Source organism: Scyliorhinus torazame, chromosome 21 (assembly GCF_047496885.1).
Source record: "Scyliorhinus torazame isolate Kashiwa2021f chromosome 21, sScyTor2.1, whole genome shotgun sequence".
Lineage (NCBI taxonomy): Eukaryota > Metazoa > Chordata > Chondrichthyes > Carcharhiniformes > Scyliorhinidae > Scyliorhinus > Scyliorhinus torazame.
This window is the reverse complement of record NC_092727.1, coordinates 126,953,447-126,973,462: the sequence shown is the minus strand read 5'-3', so window position 1 is coordinate 126,973,462 and position 20,016 is coordinate 126,953,447. Positions and strand designations below refer to the sequence as shown.

General features: G+C 43.5%; 1 protein-coding gene across 2 annotated transcripts in view; it reads right to left on the bottom strand.

Moving 5' to 3' along the window:
- npepps (aminopeptidase puromycin sensitive) overlaps positions 1-20,016 on the bottom strand; it is a 318,075-nt gene that overhangs the window by 5,829 nt on the left and 292,230 nt on the right. Inside the window, exons 20-22 of one of the 2 annotated variants that reach the window (XM_072487504.1) lie at positions 18,330-18,437; positions 12,871-13,026; positions 5,034-5,081 (exon numbers count right to left, since the gene is read on the bottom strand). In XM_072487504.1, coding sequence (XP_072343605.1) covers positions 5,034-5,081; positions 12,871-13,026; positions 18,330-18,437 — 312 coding nt within the window. Of the gene's footprint in view, positions 1-5,033; positions 5,082-12,870; positions 13,027-16,645; positions 16,782-18,329; positions 18,438-20,016 lie in introns of those variants that run through there. The other variant, XR_011937518.1, reaches the window with a different exon arrangement.

The following is a 20,016-nucleotide window of genomic DNA, read 5'->3' as shown; positions in this document are numbered from 1 at the left end:
GTGAGTCTTCCTTCTATCTGGTGTTTTTACCACATAATTCACCTCACTTAATTTCCTTTCAATCTGATAAAGTCCACAAAACCTAGCTTTTAAAGGTTCACCTTTCCACTGGTAACAACACTAAAACTTTATCTCCACAGTCAAAACTACGAACTTTGGATTTTGTCCGCTACCCGTTTCATCACATTTTGTCCAACTTTCAAATGTTGTCTAGCCAATTCACCTGCACTATTTAATCGTTCCCTAAAATTTGACACATAATCCAATAATGTACTTTCTGATTTCGCACTCACCAATTTTTCCTTAATCAATATAAGTGGTCCTCTTACCTCATCACCAAAAGTTAGTTCAAAAAGACTGAATTTGGTTGACTCATTAGGTGCATCCCTAATTGGAAACAGTATGAATGGAACTCCTTTATCCCACTCCTCTGGATAATCTTGACAATAAGCCCTCAACATTGTCTTTAATGTCTGATGCCACCTTTCTAACGCTCCCTGTGATTCTGGATGGCATGCAGTTGATTTAAATAGTTTTATTCCTAAGCTATCCATAACTTCTTTGAATAACCTTGAGGTAAAATTTGATCCTTGATCCGATTATATTTCTGTCGGTAGTCCATATCTAGTGAAGAACTTAAGTAATTCTTCCACAATCTTTTTAGCTGTAAAATTACGTACTGGAATAGCCTCTGGAAACCTAGTAGACACATCCACTATAGTCAGCAAAAGATATTAATTCCCACTTTTTGTTTTAGGAAGCGGTCCTACACAATCAATTAGGACCCTTGTAAAAGGTTCCACAAATGCTGGAATGGGTATTAAGGGTGCTGGTTTTATCACTGCTTGAGGTTTCCCTATCACTTGACATGTGTGACATGATTGACAAAATTTAACTACATCTTTATGTAGTCCAGGCCAATAAAAACGTTTTTGTAGTTTAGCTCGAGTTTTCCTTATTCCCAAATGACCTCCCACTGGTACCTCATGTGCAACTCGCAACACCTATTTTCTATACCCTACCAGCAATACTACTTGATGAACTTCTGCCCACTTTTCATCCGCCTGCATATGTAAAGGTCTTCATTTTCTCATCAAGACATCATTTTTATGGTAATAACACTCTGGTATAATCTCAGATTTCTCTTCCGTATATGCCTTCTGATATATCCGTTTTATTTCTACATCTTTTTGTTGTTACTCTGCCAATTTTCCTGACTAAAAATATCCGCCTCATCCTCCACCTGTTCTTGTTCTTTTTCAACCATCTGATCAAAAATCGTTTCTGATAATTGCACTTCAACTTCATCTCCACTCTTTGATTTCTCCTCTTGTCTTAACCTGTGTCTTGTTCCCACAGAATCCGGAAAAATCCCAGGATATTCATCCTTCAACACTTCAGTTGACTGATTTTCCACTGGCTTATCAACCACAGTAGGCATCACTCCCACCTGCGATCCAGCTGTATCATTACCCAAGATAAACTGTATTCCTGGACAAGATAGTTTCACTATTACTCCTACTACCACTTCACCACTGGACTTTCCAACCTTACCTTATATAATGGAACTCCTCTAACCCCGAATTCCACCTTTTCTGGCAACATTCTTCCCAAACTACACAACTCCTCATCTCTTATCATTAAAGATTGACTAGCTCCCATGTCTCTTAAAATTGTGACTTTTTTACCTGCTCCTCCTGATACACGAGTAAACTTTACCTACACAAGTAAATTCTTTAAAGAGATCTGGCACCTTCTTATCAATCACCTCTTGATCAGGCTGTACAATCTTTTGCACCTCCTTCGCTTCACTTGGGCTTTCCTTTATTACTTTCACAAACCCCACTGTCTTATCCTGTTTTACGACATCAGCCTTCCCAGTGCTTTTCTTCAACCACCAACACTGTGACTTTACGTGGCCTAGTTTATTACAGTGAAAACATTTGAAACTTTTCATGTCTCTTCCACTCTCCTGGATTTCTTTTTTAATCTGAGGTACACTCTCCTTATTATCTCCCATCAGATCACCTTTACTTTTACCACTTGAGTATTTCTCATGTCCCCAGTTTCTATTCCTCACAGGCTGAAACTGATGTCGGAAACCAAGCTTTGATTTATGAACTAATTCATAATCATCTGCCATTTCTGCTGCTAACCCGCAGTTTTAACCATCTGCTCTTCCACATGAGTTCTCACTACATCAGGAATTGAATTTTTAAACTCTTCCAAAAGTATAATTTCTCTGAGAGCTTCATATGTTTGGTCTATTTTCAAAGCCCTTATCCAACTATCAAAATTACTCTGAGCCTTTCAAACTCCATGAGTTTGAAAGGAGTTTGAGGAACTAGAGGAGAGCCCCAGATTATGTTTAGCACTAAAAAGTATTTTCGGTTACTGAGGTGAGAGATCAGCATTCACATGTTGGATATTTGTATATGTCTACAAGTGATTTTAAGCACTTTCATTCTGAAAATTATCCTGAATGAAAAGAGGACAGGTAAAGTTTGTTCAAAATCAGTGTAATGGAAGCAGATTCAATCGAGGCATTCAAAAAGGAACTGGATTATCTTAAAAGGAAGAGCGTGCAAGGTAACAGGGAGAAGACGGGAGAGCGCTATTAGGTGAAATGCTCCTTCAAAGATTCAGCACATACACATCGGTTGCCTTCCGTGTGCAACCATTGTGTGTTTATGAAGTAATGTTACAATATGAGCAGAACTGGGACAATCTTGAATGTACCCAGAATTGTTCTGAAAATTTGAGGAGATACTAAAAGACCTGGCAAAATGTGCAACCCCCTGCAGCCTAATGGAACCTACTGGATTGAAAGTGTCAGCTCCCAGTGAAAACTGACTGCACTAAGAATCTAAAATATGAAACTGAGCATAATAAGAGTTAATGTAAAGGTCAGATATGATACAGCCAGCAGGGTGCTTCAGTACAGTCAGATCTATTAGCACATGTGCTTACAAATCATAAAACTCAATTCCGCTATTGGGGCATTTAAAATGTGGATTCTACACTAAACGGTTTCCTTTTTGAACCACAGTTTACAGCAGCAAGATAAATATCTCACACAAACTGCCTCTGGGAAACTCCAAAGAGAAAAATCAATAAGCAATTGATGGAACCATTAATCACTTACCAGTCACAGTAATTCCCCTTCAGTTTAGACTATTACTTCTGTTAGGAGATAGCTGCAGGTCTAAGCACCCTATCACAACTGGTTATAGAGCTCTCAGTACATGAATCTAGATAACAAACTGCACCCGGTTATGATAGCTACCTCACAGTAATTGCAAGTTTTTATGCTTCACTTATCAATGAGCAGCAAAAGCATTGATCAAATTATAACAAATCTGCATGCCAGACCTCTTTCTTCATTCATTTATACTCTCCACAATCCCTTCAAGTTAATGGATAGCACCAGTTCCCCTTTAGCTGTACAGGTCCTCCTCCCAAGTAATTTCTCTACCTTGCTTTAGGTCAACAATTTTTATAAAAAGATTTACACATGGGGAACCTCGTGCAGCCTCGGATGCCAGGCAAAGACTGACAGATTCCCAGGCAACTCCTACAAACTTCAATGCGGCTTCCTGTACTCCCACTTGCAAATACTGACATGATCTCAGGATCTCCCCCTTTCCCATTGTAAAATACATACATGGCTTTAGATTCACCCCATCACAAATATTGACATGATTGCAGGAACTTGTAGTATTGCAAAAGTATTGAAGCATTCCCAAATATTCCCAACATTGACAAATTCTTGGAAAGCTCCCAGAAAAGACTGACTTATTTACCAGGGTCTCAGTGTTAATTTCCAAATAACAGTTAATCAATTACACAAGGAAAGCTATACCATCTCTGCAGAAAACATCTGGAAGAAGCTTATATCAACAGGATTAATGAACCAGTAAGTCAAAGAAGAGAAAGTACTGAATTTTAAAAAATAATTTAGTGTACCCAATTCATTTTATCCAATTAAGGGGCAATTTGGTGTGGCCAATCCACCTACCCTGCTCATCTTATATTTTGGGTTGTGGGGGCGAAACCCACGCAAACACGGGGAGAATGTGCAAACTCCAGATGGACACTGAACCAGAGCCGGGATCGAACCTGGGACCTCAGCGCCGTGAGGCAGCAATGCTAACCACTGCACCACCGTGCTGCCCAGAAAGTACTGAATTCTGATGACCTTGGGTACCCTGGATGTTCTCGTGGATACCCCCTCATCCCAGAGCCAGAGATTTCAAACCCATTTGTTAGGTGACTCGTACCACACTATTTTAAGATGACAGTGGTAGGTATTAGCATTCTGTCGGTTCTCAACTAGCTTACTGAATCATAAAATCATACAGTAAAGAGGCCCTTTGGCCCATCAAGCCTGCTCCAACAAAAAAAACCTGTAGGTCGGTTTGTATAGGTCTGATTTTGCTTTGAAATGAAGGGGAGCTACCTGGAAGTGATGGCATACTGTAGTCATCAGCCTGTGCTGCAGCAAGACATGTTAGAAGATAACAAACTACTCCTGTTGTAAGCAGCCAACTCTTCCATTTTACTCCTCCCTCTCCCCCCCTCAAAAAATTCTACATTTGAGACCACTGAATCTGATATGAAAATGACAAACATTAATTACCATAGCTCAGGATAGGAATTCTGTAACATTTACAGCTAAGCCCTACAGATTGAAATAATAATAATCTTTATTATTGTCACAAGTAGGCTTACATTAACACTGCAATGAAGTTACTGTGAAAATCCCCTTGTCCCCTCTTCGGGTACTCCGAGGGAGAATTCAGAATGTCCAAATTACCTAACAGCGCATCTCTTTTGGGACTTGTGGGAGGAAACCGGAGCACCCGGAAGAAACCCACACAGACACGGGGAATATGTGCAGACTACGCAAAAACAGTGACCCAAGCCGAGAATCAAACCTGGGACCCTGGCGCTGTGAAGCAACAGTGCTAACCACTGTGCTACTGTGAATAAGACATTACAGTACATGTAAATTATTGAGAATTTCTTTTTACCTTGATGTCAGCAGCCATCTTGTCACCGGCAAAACCTTCGACTGTTAGCTAAATGTGGAAGGTAAAATAAGAGTTAATAAGTGAGTTCAGAAACCGATCCTGAAGCTTCATATTCTGGAAATATAAGTCTTTATTAAGACTTCATTAAGACTATAGGGCAAGACCCTACAGCTTTTAAAATGATTTAATAAGTGAATCCTTGGGATAGCCTTCTGGAGATGGTGCAGTGTCAGCCATGGCTCAGTTGGTAGCAGCTCATCTCTTAATCAGAAGGTTGTGGGTTCAATTCCTACTCCAAAGCACTAAATAAGAAACCTAGGCTGATATTCCAGTGCAAAACTGAGGCAGTGCTACACTGTTCGAGGGGGTTATCTGTTGGATAATGTGTCAAACTGGGGCCCAGTATGCCCTTCCAGGTAGATATGAAAGATCCCATGTCACAATTCAGTGGAAAGCCATAATTTATCCCTCAATCAACATTACTTAAAACAAATCATCACATTGGCGCCTTGCTTGTACAAACTGGCTGTTTCCTCCATAACAATGGTAATTATATTTCAAAAGTACTTAATTGACTGTAAAGTGCTTTGGCACTTCTTGAAGCTGTGAAAGGCATAATATTAATGCAAGCCGTACTTTTAAGTTGGTAATGTCCCTGTAAGGTTGCTTCCAACCACCACCAGTTTAAGTGCAGTGCAAGATTACTCCTTTCTCAACCACTCCCTCAGTAAATCTTGTCCAGAGCAAATGATTTTGCGGTCTCCCATCCAGGAAGATGGTACGGTTTTCATCTTCATTCCCTCAAACCAAGGTGTACAGCATACTTCGCTTACAAGTCAGATCTCACTGCAGCACATTAAGCACCGTCTAGCTCTCCTGTGACCTACACTCAAGAACTTTGTTCCTACAATTCTTACACATGCCCACATTCCCTTATTTATACCTCACCATCGATAGCTATGCCTTTGATTGATTTGATCTCTAAATCCCTCTTCCTCCTTTAAATTTTCAGAATCTTCTTCAACCCTACCTCTATGTCAAAAGTTTTTGGTTACTCCTCCCAACCAATCTCTCTTTTTCTGGTGCAGCGTCTATTTATTTTGATTAACTTCTGTGTAATGCCTTGGGATGGTCTTCCATTTAACAGCAAAAAATGTGGAGTGCTCCTGTTCTTTTATGTGGAAATACATGGCAATATATTCTCTTCAGGAATGAAGCCAGCTTCCATTATATACTGATGATACCTTGTGTTGCCTATGTATTTTCTTTTATTTCCTTTTCACGTACTTAATGATCGGTTGAGCTGCCCGCAGAAAAATACTTTTCACTGTACCTTGGTACACGTGACAAACAAATTCCAATCCAATGACAGTCAGCTTTATCTTGCCATCATGACTCTATAGTGCATTATACTGTTTGACTGTTCATCCAGCATCAAACCTCATATGAATATAAATTTCAAATGCCGACACCTGCATCATATCCTGCACATCTGTGTGTTTTTAAGAAGATTTTTTCATGTGACGTGGCTGGTACTGGCAAGTCAGCCTTACTTCTCATCCCTTTGTCTCAAGAAGCTAAATGTGGGCCACCTTCCTGAACTGCTGCTGTCTTTGTGGTGATGTCCCTACTCGACCATGACCTCTGTCCTCACCAACCTTCACTGGTTCCCTAAGACATCAAGCTCAACATTTTGTGTCTTAACCTAAAGATCCCTCCAACAGATCCCTTGCTACCTTTGTAGATTTCTCCAGGCCACTGTGATCTGGTCTATGCAGATCCCCATCCTTGTCCTTAACTAAAGTGGCAGAACCTTCAGCAGTCCTAGCCCAAAACTCCCAATAACTCCATCCTTCTCCCACCCCCCAACATTTTTCTCATAGCCATCATCTTTAGGAGCTTCCTCAGAGTCTACCTCTGATAAATCCTTCAAAACAATACCATCCCTTTTCCTTAAAACTATACTAAGCACTTTAGTATATTGCTTGATTTTCTGCTTTGATTAGTATTTTGGGATGTTTGCAATATTACAGATATGGGGGGGGGGGGGGGGGTGGAGGGAGAAGAACTTTTGAAAGACTCCAAAAATAAGAATAGGTTCTTTCAGTGGCGGTCATGGAGGGGTAGGTCACACATTTGATAGCTCCCGCCTGTAACTGACATTTGGACCTTCCCCCCCCCCCCCCCCGGTTTTGTTCGCATTTTATGGGGAAAAATCAATGAAGAGTGAGACAGTAAGGAGAAATCCCCCTCCAGTGTATGGAGAATTGGACCAGAAGTGGCCGGGTGAGACAACAAAGTCCTATAAGGGAGAAGCAAGCAGAGCTGGTAACACGGGACAGCATGGCGGAGGGCAAGGGCCGCGGGAAGACAGCGCAGTGGTCGACGGAGCAGCTGGTGAAGTTTTCCGAGGATTGCTTTGCCAAGCTGGAGGAGGACACGCTGGACCCTATTAAGGCTTCGATTGATCAAGTGGTTCAGAATCAGGAAACCCACGGGAGAGTGATCCAGGAGGTCGAACAAAAGTTGTCCAAGCATGAGGAGTACATAACCATGCTGGAAAGCAAGGTGGGGATGATGAATGACCACCAGAAAAGAATGCAGGAGAAGCTGGAGGACCTGGAGAATAGGTCCAGGAGGCAGAATCTCAGAATTGTTGGCCTCCCTGAAGACAGTGAGGGATCGGATGCGAGGGCCTATGTGATGGACATGTTGGGAGAAGTTGATAGGGGAAGGGGCGTTCCCTCGGCCCCTGGAAGTGGACAGAGCGCACAGAGCCTTCGCGAGGAAGCCCAGAGCGAACGAGCCGCCGAGGGTCATGGTGGTACGTTTTCACCGTTTTATGGACAAGAACATGTTCTGCGGGGGGCCAAGAAAAAACGGAGCAGCAAGTGGGAGAACTGAGAGTTGCGTATTTATCAGGACCTGGGAGTGGATTTGGCCAAAAGGCGAGCTGGGTTCAATCGGGCAAAATCGACCCTCTTTAAGAAGGGGTGAAGTTCGGGATGCTATACCCAGCCCGTCTGTGGGTCACACATGAGGAAAGGGACTTCTACTTCGAAACACCAGACGAAGTATGGACCTTTATTAAAGAAAAAGCTGGAGGCGAATTAAAAGACATTTAAGCCTCGGAGAAGTTCTGTGGCGCCGATTTGCGTGTTGGATTGTAAAAATGTAAGTAGTTGTGTGTGAAATAATGGGCTGTGTAGATGGTTAAAGGTTGTTTTGTCTTGCAGAGACCTTGTTTGAGGGGGGATGGGCTTTGAATTTAGTTCTGCTTTTTGGGTGACTTTTTTTCTAAAGTGTTTTGTTTCTTCACTTTTTCTTTCCTGTTGTTTGTTTACTGGGGAATGTGATGCTGTTAAAATGTTTATTCATGTGGGGGGGGGGGGGGGGGGTGAAGAGAGGAGTGAACAATAGGGAGACAGACCGCTTGGTGCCGGGGGTGGGAGCTATCGAGTCAGCATGGGTCAGCTGACTCTCGGAAGCGCAGTGGAGGGTGTACAGGTATTAAGCTAGAGCTTCACTTGGGGGACTGGGTTTTTAGTGTTGTTGCTGGGGGAGGGGGGGAGAGAGAGAAGCTGCTTTGCTGACAGGGGAGGAATGTTATTAGGGGACAAATGGGAGGTCGGGAACGGCGATAGCCCGAGGGGGGACTCGAGGAAGCGGGTGGGGGGGGGGGGGGGGAGCTCAAGGCTCGCCTAAAAAGGGTGATGGCTAGTCGGCGGGGGGGAAAGAGAGAAGCGCCCCCCCCCCCACCCCCTTCCAGGCTGATCACATAGAACATGAAAGGACTGAATGGGCCGATCAAGAGGGATCGCGTTTTCGCGTATTTGAGGGAACTGAAGGCGGACGTGGCAATGCTACAAAAGACACATAAACGTTACAGACCAGATGAGATTGAGGAAGGGGTGGGTTAGCCAAGTGTTCCACTCAGGACTGGACTCAAAGACCAGAGGGGTAGCGATCTTGATCAGCAAACAAGGGGTATTCGAGGCTGGGAGAATCGTGTCAGACAAGGGGGGTAGGTACATAATGACATAATGGTGAGTGGGAAGGTGGGAGGGGGGTTGCGAGTGGTACTTGTGAACATATATCCCAGACTTAGAGTCACATAACCTGATCATGGGAAAGGAGGAGGGGACTTGAACACAGTCATTGATCCGGAATTGGACCGGTCAATATCCAGGACAGGGAGGAGGCCGGCTGCGGCAAAGGAATTGGAAGGGTTTTATGGAACAGATGGGGGGTGTAGACCCATGGAGGTTTGCACGGCCGAGGACGAAGGCGTTTTCCTTTTTTTCACATGTCCACAAGGTGTACTCTCGCATCGACTTTTTTGTTCTGAGCAGGGCGCTAATACCGAAGGTGGTACATACGGAGTATTCGGCTATTGCAGTGTCGGATCATGTCCCGCACTGGGTGGATCTACGGGTTAGTATGGAGAGAGGGCAATGCCCGCTGTGGAGACTGGATGCGGGGTTGCTAGCGGACGAGGCGGTTTGTGGGCGGGTTAACAAGTCCATCCAGAACTACCTGGAAACAAACAATACGGGAGAGGTCTCTGCAGCGACGGTCTGGGAAGCTTTGAAGGCAGTAGTCAGAGGAGAATTAATCTCAATACGGGCCCACAGAGAAAAGGTGGAACGGGCTGAGGGGGATAGATTAGTGGAGGAGATACTCCACGTGGACAGGAGATACTCGGAGGCCCCGGACGCGGGGCTCCTGAGGGAGCGGCGGAGGTTACAGGTGGAGTTTGGGCTGTTGACCACAGGGAAAGCAGTGGAACAGTTGAGGAAGGCAAGGGGGAACGATCTAAGAGTACAGGGAAAAGGCAAGCAGAATGTTGGTGCATCAGCTCAGGAAAAGAGAGGCGGCCAGGGAGATAGGTAGAGTAAAGAGTAGAGACGGTAATACGGTCCTGGACCCAGCGGGGGTGAACGAGGTGTTTAAGGATTTTTATAGTAAATTGTATGAGTCGGAACCCCCGGTTGGAGTGGAGGGGATGATGCAATTTCTGGATCAGTTGAGGTTCCCGAGGGTGGAGGAGGACCTGGTGGAGGGGCTTGGGGGCCCAATTGAGATTGAGGAAATAATCAAGGGGCTGGAGAAGTTTTCAGAGATATTGAGCCCACTGCTGTGGAGGACATTGAACGAAGCAAGAGAGAAGGGAGTCCTCCCCCCAACAATGTCGCAGGCCTCGATTTCATTGATCCTAAAACGGGAGAAGGATCCGGAGCAATGCGGGTCATACAGGCCGATTTCTCTAAGGGGGAGCACAGGTCTCGCTCCACGCAGATTACCTGCTCTTGTACATTTCGGACCCGTTGGAGGGGATGGGGGAAGTAATGCGAATCTTGGGGGAATTTGGCAGTTTTCCGGGGTATAAATTGAACATGGGGAAGAGCGAGATGTTTGTGATCCAGGCAAGAGGGCAGGAAAAGAGACTGGGAGAGCTGCCGCTTAGAATGGTAGGGAACAGCTTTCGATATCTGGGAATCCAGGTGGCCTGGAAATGGGAGCTACTACACAAGTTAAACCTATCCCGGTTGGTAGATCAAATGGAAGGGGACTTTAAGAGATGGGACATGCTCCCGCTAACACTGGCGGGGAGGGTACAGACCATGAAGATGACGGTCCTCCCCAGATTTCTATTTGTCTTTCAGTGCCTCCCATCTTCATCCCTAAGGCCTTTTTCAAGCGGGTGAATAAATTATTTTGGGCTTTGTGTGGGCGAGTAAAACCCCGCGAGTGAACAAAGTGTTGCTAGAGCGCAGTCGTGGGGAGGGTGGGTTGGCGCTGCCGAACTTTTGCAATTACTACTGGGCAGCTAATATAGCCATGATTAGGAAGTGGGTAGTGGGGGAGGGGTCGGCATGGGAGCAGATGGAGGCAGCGTCATGTAAAGACACCAGTCTGGGAGCATTGGTAATGGCACCTCTGCCGTTCTCGCCGGCCCGATACTCCACAAGTCCGGTGGTAGTGGCGGCTCTGAGGATCTGGGGGCAACGGAGATATAAGAGAGTGGAGGGAGCATCGGTTTGGACCCCGATTTATAACAACCACAGGTTTGTACCGGTAGGCTAGATGGCGGGTTCGGGAGGTGGCAGGAATCAGAAGGATGGGGGACCTATTTATAGATGGGAGCTTTCACAGCTTGAAAGCTTTGTAGGATAAATTTAAATTGCCACCAGGGAATCGTTTTAGGTATTTGCAGGTGCGAGACTTCCTGAGAAAGCAGGTGCCGGCCTTTCCGCTGCTGCCGCCACGGGGGATACAGGATAGAGTAGTTTCCAGTACCTGGGTGGGGGAGGGGAAGGTATCAGATATTTACCAGGAGCTTTCGGAGGCGGAGGAAACTCCGGTGGAGGAGCATAAGTGTAAGTGGGAGGACGAGCTAGGTGGAGAGATAGAGGTGGGTCTATGGGCGGATGCCCTAAGCAGGGTTAATACCTCCTCATCGTGCGCCAGGCTTAGCCTGATACAAATTAAGGTAGTCCACAGGGCACACATGACAGTACCTGAGATGTGCAAGTTTTTCGGGGTAGAGGATAGGTGTGCGAGGTGCACGGGAAGCCCAGCAAATCATGTCCACATGTTTTGGGCGTGCCCGAAGCTTAGAGGGTTTTGGCAGGGTTTTGCTAAGGCAATGTCCACGATGTTAAAAACACGGGTGGTGCCGAGTCCGGGGGTAGCGATCTCTGGAGTGTCGGAAGATCCGGGGGTGAAAGAAGCCGACGTTCTGGCCTTTGCCTCCCTGGTAGCCCGGAGACGCATCGTATTAATGTGGAGGGACTCGAAGCCCCCGAGTGTAGAGACCTGGGTTAGTGACATGGCTGGGTTTCTCAGTCTCGAGAAAATAAAGTTCGCCTTAAGAGTGTCTACGTTAGGGTTCTCCCGGAGATGGCAGCCGTTCGTCGACTTTCTTGGGGAAAATTAAAATGTCAGCAGATGCAGTATTCCAAGGAGGGGGGCGGATTGTTGTTGTTTGGTTGAGGTGTGTGAAGATTGGGCTGGGGGGGGAAATGTTCATTTTGCCTTGTGGATGTTATTGTTTTTGTTAATGTTATAACATTTTTCAAATACCTCAATAAAAATATTTTTAAAAAAAATAAGAATAGGTTTCTGCGAGCTACCCTCCTGATGCCGGGGTTAATAGTAGGAAAATTTATGCGAGAGGAAACGCAGCCATAAATCTGTTCAGTCATCCATGGGTGATTTAAAAAAAAATTTGGGGACTTGTTAGCGATAGCATTGCAATATCATGTGATTCTGAATGAAGGAGCATATTCCTTGAAACTGGGACAAAAAGTTTGAGAAATATTTTTAAAAAGCATCTTAAATTCCTTGGAGTTGAAGCTACTGTTGCAACAGCTTCGTCTCAGTTAATGAGGTCACAGATGTATCTGCTCCGTTAAAGAAACACAAGATCTGACACTTGGCAGAGAGCTCAATGATATCACAAATGGAAACATAAACTATACAGAGATTAAAATAATCTGCAGCAAATTCAGTTTGGGAATCTACATCTCAACTGTGTTGCCCACCTCTTCTTGTTCTAGGACACTTTCAACAGCAACAATGCTGTATGTATATTTTAAAAAGTAATAGTTAGGAACCGAATGGCATGACTGCATCAACATGCCACACTGTGGTATGGCAAGGCATAATTCTACTACTCTCCTCTGCAAGTTCAGTCCTTTATTTCAACTGCATTAAGTGTGCAGTAATTTGAATGGCAAGATTATCCTGATGAAGGAAGCAATGTTGATTCCTTGAACTGAAACAGTAAAAGAATAAGGGACAAAGGATAATCAAGTACTTTTTCTATGTTTACCTTGATTAATCGTGATATTAAAAAGCCTCCTTGGTAGCGATTGTACAGTTCTTCCCAGTTATCTTTTACAAATTTCCAGGCAGCTTTCCTACCCATTAAACTCCCACCCGACACTCCACCGAGTACAAAAACAGTGTCCTGGGGACGAACTTCCTCCTACAAGAACAAGAAGAGCAATGTGGTTAAGATTGAAATAACTTTTAAAAGAAAAGGTTTTTTTCCCTCTTTGCCGTGCATCAGCTCCATGTAGGTTAAAGCACTGCGTACAGAAACAAAAACAATGTATTTATGGCTCACAGGCCAGAACATCTTTATTTTCTCGGTTTCTTCACGAAAGGTAGTGACTCTTCCCACGGTACAGTCCTTATCGCCAATGGCAGTCTGCTGCCACCCCATCGAAGTAAGCCAATGAATGGTCCCAGTCTATGTCTAAACAGTTTGTTCTGTTCCGTTGGAGCATCACTGCTGATGGTATTCAGCTGATGTCTACACAAACTTTTGTGGAAAAACTCACTACAGCAGCAAACAGAGTCACCAGGAAGAGAAAGTCGGTAATGCGAGTAGTCTTCCTTCCCACTCCTTTTCCTCATCTCTGGGGACTCTGATCTCTGGCAGTCTCCAAAATTGAACAACTCAGCATATAAAACAGGATTCAATAAGTGTACCTCCTGGACAATGTATGACTTAGTATGATAATGCATTCAATCACCAAACAGCATCAGAAATGTACAGGAAACACAAGCTGAAAGTTATCCTTCTGTTTGGTATCGAAGATTAAAGTTAGGAGGTACTGTACAACAATAACATTTTGTTTCCTATGGTGAGGAGGTGAGAGAGAAAGAAGGAGGATGTAAAGAAACAGTTGCCTTCATTCTGATTGGTTACCACCATACGCCTTGTTTGTTTTCAACCGGCCTTTGGTTTAAAAGCAAATGAATAGATAGAGGCAGAGCCACTGGTTCAAGGCAGGAGAAATTTAATTTTTTTTACATTATGTTCCAGATGTTTATCAATTCCTTAGGGTTTTCATTAGCAATTATTGCATTTTAATGTGAAAACAGAACACTGATACTATGCACGGTCTTGCTAGTTTCTATAATTGGGATCAGTGCTTTCATAACCGGAAGAGTTCAAATTCCACTTTTATTGCTTGATTATTTTAGAATTTCTGAAATTCTAAGTATTTTTCCAAATAAATTTAAAAACCAGTATCTTTGCAAGCATGTGGGACAGCACCCAGGTTAAAACAAAAGAACAGAAATGGTTAGATAACACCTCACTTAGCTTTTAAAATCCTGTGGATGCAAAGAGGAAAGTAACTACAGCAAATAGCATAGATGCATTAAAGAGAAAGCTAGATAAACATGAGGTAGAAAGTAATAAAAGGTTATGTTTATAGAATTAGATAGGTGAGGGGAGGATTGCTTAAGGAATAAACAGTCATATACCATTTGGGCCAAATGGCTCACTTCTATCTGCAATGTCTATGTATTTTGAAGTAAGGATTTCTACAGTTTTGATTGATATATATTGATTGATTGATATTTGTCACATGTACCGAAGTACAGTGAAAAGTATTTTTCTGCGGCCAAGGGAACGCACACAGTACGTACATAGTAGACAAAAGAATAATCAACAGAGAACATTGACAGTGATGCATTAACAAATAGTGATTGGTTAAAGTGCGGAACAAGGCCAAACAAGAGCAGCATAGAGCGTCATGAATAGTGTTCTTACAGTCCGAGGGAGAGTCGTTGAGGAGTCTAGTAACTGTGGGGAAGAAGCTGTTCCTATGTCTGGATGTGTGGGTCTTCAGACTTCTGTATCTTCTGCCTGATGGAAGGATATGGATGAGGGCAAAGCCTGGGTGTGAGGGGTCTCTGACAATGCTGTCTGCCTTTGAGGCAGCGGCAGGCATATACAGAATCAATGGGGAGATGGCAAGCTTGTGTGATGAGTTGGACTGAGTTCACCACACTACACTCTGTAGTTTCTTGCGATCTTGGGCCCAGCAGTTGCCATACCAAGCTCCAATGCAGCTGGATAGGATGCTTTCCATGGCATATCTGTAGAAGTTTGCGAGAGTCGATGCAGACGTGCCGAATTTCTTTAGCTTCCGTAGGAAGTAGAGACATTGTTGGGCTTTCTTGACTGTTGCATCAACGTGAGTGGACCAGGACAGACAGTTGGTGATGGTGACCCCCAGGAACGTAAAGCTATCGACCATCACTACTTCGAGCCATTGTGTCGTGCTACGCTTCTTGAGGTTGATGATCAGTTCCTTGGTCTTTCCAGCATTTAGAGAGGTTGTTTTCGATACACCATGCAACCAAGTGATCTATCTCCCTTCTGTAGTCTGATTCGTTGTTGTTTGAGATACGACCCACCACAGTCGTATCATCTGCAAACTTATAGATTGAATTGATATTGAATCTCTCCACACAGTCGTGTGTGTACAGGGAGTACAGTAGAGGACAGTTTTCAGTCTTATCCAAGCTATCAATTCTACAACTGTCAATTCAAATATTGCCAATCTCCAGTATCTTGTACTTACAAAGTCAGATCTTGGGTCAAGCAGGGCAAAGTGCCAGTGGACAATTGAACCGGGGTGCATAGATACAATTTTATCCCCTTTATGAAGTCATATATTGAGCACTTACTTTTTTTTTTAAAGAATCTCCTGTGTCCACATTTATAATGTAAATTGCCTATGTAAACAAGTTACACTGTAATTATACCCAATGGTGGCACAACAGCAGCTCACGGTATACCAGGCTTCGGTAGGGGATTTGTATCATAAATTTAAACATTGAAGTTTATGGTCGAACAATTTTTTTTTTTTAAATTAAGGGGCAATTTAGCATGGCCAATCCACCTAGCCTGCACATCTTTAGGGTTGTGGAGGTGAGACCCACGCAAACACGGGTAGAATGTGCAAACCCCACGGACAGTGACCTGGGACTGGGATCGAACCCGGGTCCTCACTGCCGTGAAGCAGCAGTGCTAACCACTGTATCACCATGCCTCTCATTGTAGAACACGTTGACAGGAAATGTAGGCAGATAGATGCATCATCCATATAAATTTGGAGGAAATGCTGTTTACAATAGGGTCCTGAAAAGGTACAATAGGGGAAGTGTTATAGGAAGTAATTGCAACAAAGAGAAACTATGCACGATATGTGAGATTTTTAATGTGCAAGCAACATTCTCAATGAAGTTGCAATGAGAGAGATAGCGGATATTTTTTAACCATAGGAGAATTAGCAACAAAATGTAATGTTGAAAATGGCAGGTAAAATATTACAAGGAACAAATGTGATTTTAATATATTACAGATATATATCTATTAAATTTCTGTACATGCAGAAGGCAAGAACAAAATCAACTTTCATTTGTAAGAAGCATCAGTGAGGACGGGCAAGCTTGTGCAGCAGGATGGTATCAGCTGGTCTTGTGTACTGGCAGCAACTGGACAGAAGTGTCCATCACTGTTACAGCGACAGGAAGCCTCATCGAACTGATCTGCCTGAACTTAAAACCCACTATTGAAGCAGCACGACAAACAAGGGCAAAACCTACAGGATGTTTCTTTTTGCCCTATTCAGCTGCAAATGAAAACAGACTATAAATTCTACTGAAGTACAGCTTAATGAAAAGTCCATGTAATGTTTTTCCAGCATGTTTATATTAACGTTACTGAGAAAGTAAAACACAATTTTGAAGGTTATTGCATCAGTCAAGATTCCAACAACACTAATTTTTCTTTGATTTACTCTTTTCAAAGCGTAGTCTGCTCACACCCCCTATAAGCGCATCTCCTGTTAGTGGATCATCTCATCTCGGTGGATCATTCATGGAGAATACCGTGGCTGAGAATGTCGCACCCTCCCAGCTGGTGGTGAGCAGATCCTGCAGGGAAAAAGAGTGACAGAAAACCTGTGGTTTAGGCCCCTGAGCAGACCAGCCAGTTAGAAGAGTGCGCATCAGGGGAAATGGCACAGACATGGGTCTGACAGTTATTATGAGGGAAAGTGTTGGAGAATTTGGAAGCTTGGGATATTTTCTACTTCTAAATATCCTAAATCAGAGTTTTAAACCAAACTCACTTTTCTGAAGGGTTCAAGAAGATGTCTCAACAATGGTAGGATTAAACCCTCAAATGGGGCACTAGAGCTTAGTGTGTATTTGTCAGAGAAATCCAGCACAGATACCATGACTGGTAGCTGTGTCAATTTTAAATTCCACAGAACATTTCCTGATGCAATTTTTATGAGATACTTCACCCTTAAAATTAAAAGCTACATTACAGCTCATGTCAAATTATATCAGTAATGTAATTACATATTATCAATGAAGTTTTTGCAAATAGCACCAATTCCTGATTTTGAGTTCTCAAATTCAGGGACACATACCAATCAAATGTTAAGAACATCCCCATTCTTGCAGAAGATGGAGGCGAGGGTGGGGAAAATAATAAGTTGTCAGGCACTACTGGCACCACCTGAATCGCATTATGCAGCAGTTTGACAGGTGGGAAGGGGAGAAAGTACTAACAAAAGTTTAGTTATTTCAACCCCTTCAGCTACAAGTAGCCAATGGTAATTAGTGGAGATTTATCAGCTAAAGCATTTATAAACTTTACATCCTACAACTCATGAAATGGCAAACAACTGTGGTTGTAGAAGTTTTCCTCACAGGAATGACTCAAATCAGGCCTGGGTCTTTCATTGTCTGTGGTGCATTGGACTTGTTCTTTTGGAACTTGCTGCAATGGTTCTGTCAATAAAAGTTGAGGTAAAGACTGGAGAAGTGCCTATGTATAGTGATACATACAATGAGGTTCCGCATCAGAGAGTGCAGCTTTGAGATCCATGTATAGAAACAGGGGAAGAGGAATGACAGGAGTTAAAGATGGTTCACTAATTAAACTTTTTGGATGGGTCAATCCTCCTTGCATTATATTTCAGATAAGTTCAAGTGGGGAAAATCACTTTGCAAATGGCAGTGGTTCTGCAGATCTAGATTGAGAGAGTAAAGGAAAAGCAGCAAAGGAATCAGGCATTATGAAGAAAATGTTTAGTTTTAACCCTTAAACTGCCAAAAGAAAATACGTAAATCCAAATTTACTACTCAATGTTAAAGTGTAGATTAGAGTACTGGAGTTACCATAAAACATGACTGGCACAGCACAATGGAGAAACTACTAACTGCGAAGGAAGGTATTTATTTTCTGATGAGAGGATACTGGGTCAAGTTGCTACATAATGAAGTCCTGAAGGGTCTTCTCAAGTATTCGTGTTTTATTCGATGGAAACACATGCAAGTAGGACTAAGTGAAGATCTTCGCCTAACCTTTATGTTATGCACTTGTATTATTTGCAATTTGATGCACAACAGGGAAACTGAAATAAAAGTAACCTGGGACAATTATTCATTAGAAAGAAAGAAATAACATACCGACATAGCAAAGGTCAAAACCTTCTGAATGAGGTCAGGGTGCGAGATAGCACCTAGTAACCGTTCAATTCGAACCTTCTCTTCCTGTAGATCTGCTTGGTTATGCAGCTGTAAAAGGAAATGGCACCTGATCAACAATACTTCAGATTGCATTTGAAAACATGCATTATACTACATTCATAAGCAATTTCCCCTCAACAAAAGGATTCCTTTTATTTGTCCAGTCATCTTCAACAAGTGGCTAAAAAACCAGCATCAGATTTTGGATTTTTGTTTGGAATATTACAGCACAGGTTCTGGCCATTTGGAACATTGTAAGTGTCTTGATTCTCAAAGCTTATCACGTAGTCTCAATCCCTGTCCCTTATCTCTACTTTATTCAATTTTCCTTTCAAGTATTTAGCCACTTTGCCTTTGAAAGCTGTTACAATTTCTGCTTTTACCACTATTTTTCATGGTCCATTCTATGCCCTACTATTCTTTTGTGGAAGAAAACAGCCCTTAAATTCTTCCTATTTCTTTAAATTTATACCTTCTAATTACTGACCCACCAAACAGTGGAAATAACTCTTCCTGACTGACCTTATTAAAACTCTATTATTTTTGAGCACCCGTATCAGATTTTTCCATTTGCCCTCAAAGTGGAGTTCACTCTGTGCAGTGCTGCAATCCAGAATCCTCCCCGTCTCTATGCCTAACTCTCCCTCCCACTTCTTCAGTATTCAGTGCTGGTGACATTTGTCTACACGCTCGTCATTTGAGCGCTGTACAATAGTTTCACCCACGAGGCGAACCCTGGCCCAAACCCAAACCGTTCCAGTACCGCCATGAAGTACCGCCATGAGGTACCTCCATTCGACTCTGTCGAAGGCCTTCTCTGCATCCGGGGGACGATCACTTCCTGTGTCTCCTCTCCGGGTGAGGTCATGATCACATTCACCAGGCGCCTGATGTTTGCTGTTAGTTGTCTGCCCTTGACAAAGCCCATCTGAACCTCCATGACTAGCTATAATTGCAACTCTCCAGTCACCACGCCCAGTGGTAGAACTTTGGCATCAGTGTTTAGGAGTGAGATGGGTTTGTATGACCCACACTCTGTTGAATCTTTGTCTTTTTTAGGGATCAGTGATATCAAGGCCTGTGCCAGCATGGGTGGCAGGGTCCCTCTCGATAGTGAGTCATTGAACATCTCCCGCACGTACGGGGCCAGTGCTGTCGCAAATGTTTTAGAAAAATCCACCGGGAATCCAGTGCCTTCTCCAACTGCATGGAGTTGATACTCTTCATGATTCCTCCAGTTCTAGCAATGCTTCCAGGCCCTGCTTCCTTTCCTCCCCAACGACTGGTATGTCCAGTCCATCGAGGAACCGTTTCATCTTCGATTCCCCTCCAAGAGCTCTCAGTAGCAGTCATAAAGGCCTCATTGATTTTGTGTGGCGCTACGACTAGCTTGCTTCTCTTCTCCTTTACCTGTGTTATTTCCCTCATGGCAGCCTGCTTTCTCAACTAGTGTGCCAGGAGGCAGCTGGCCTTATCTCCGTGCCCATAAAAGGTCCTCCATGTCTGGCAGAGCTGGTTCACTGCTTTCCCGGTGAAGAGCACGTCAAACTCCATTTGTAATTTTTTCCTCTCCGCAGTAGTTCGACGGTCGGGCCGTGGAATATCGCTGGGCACTTCCAATATGGAG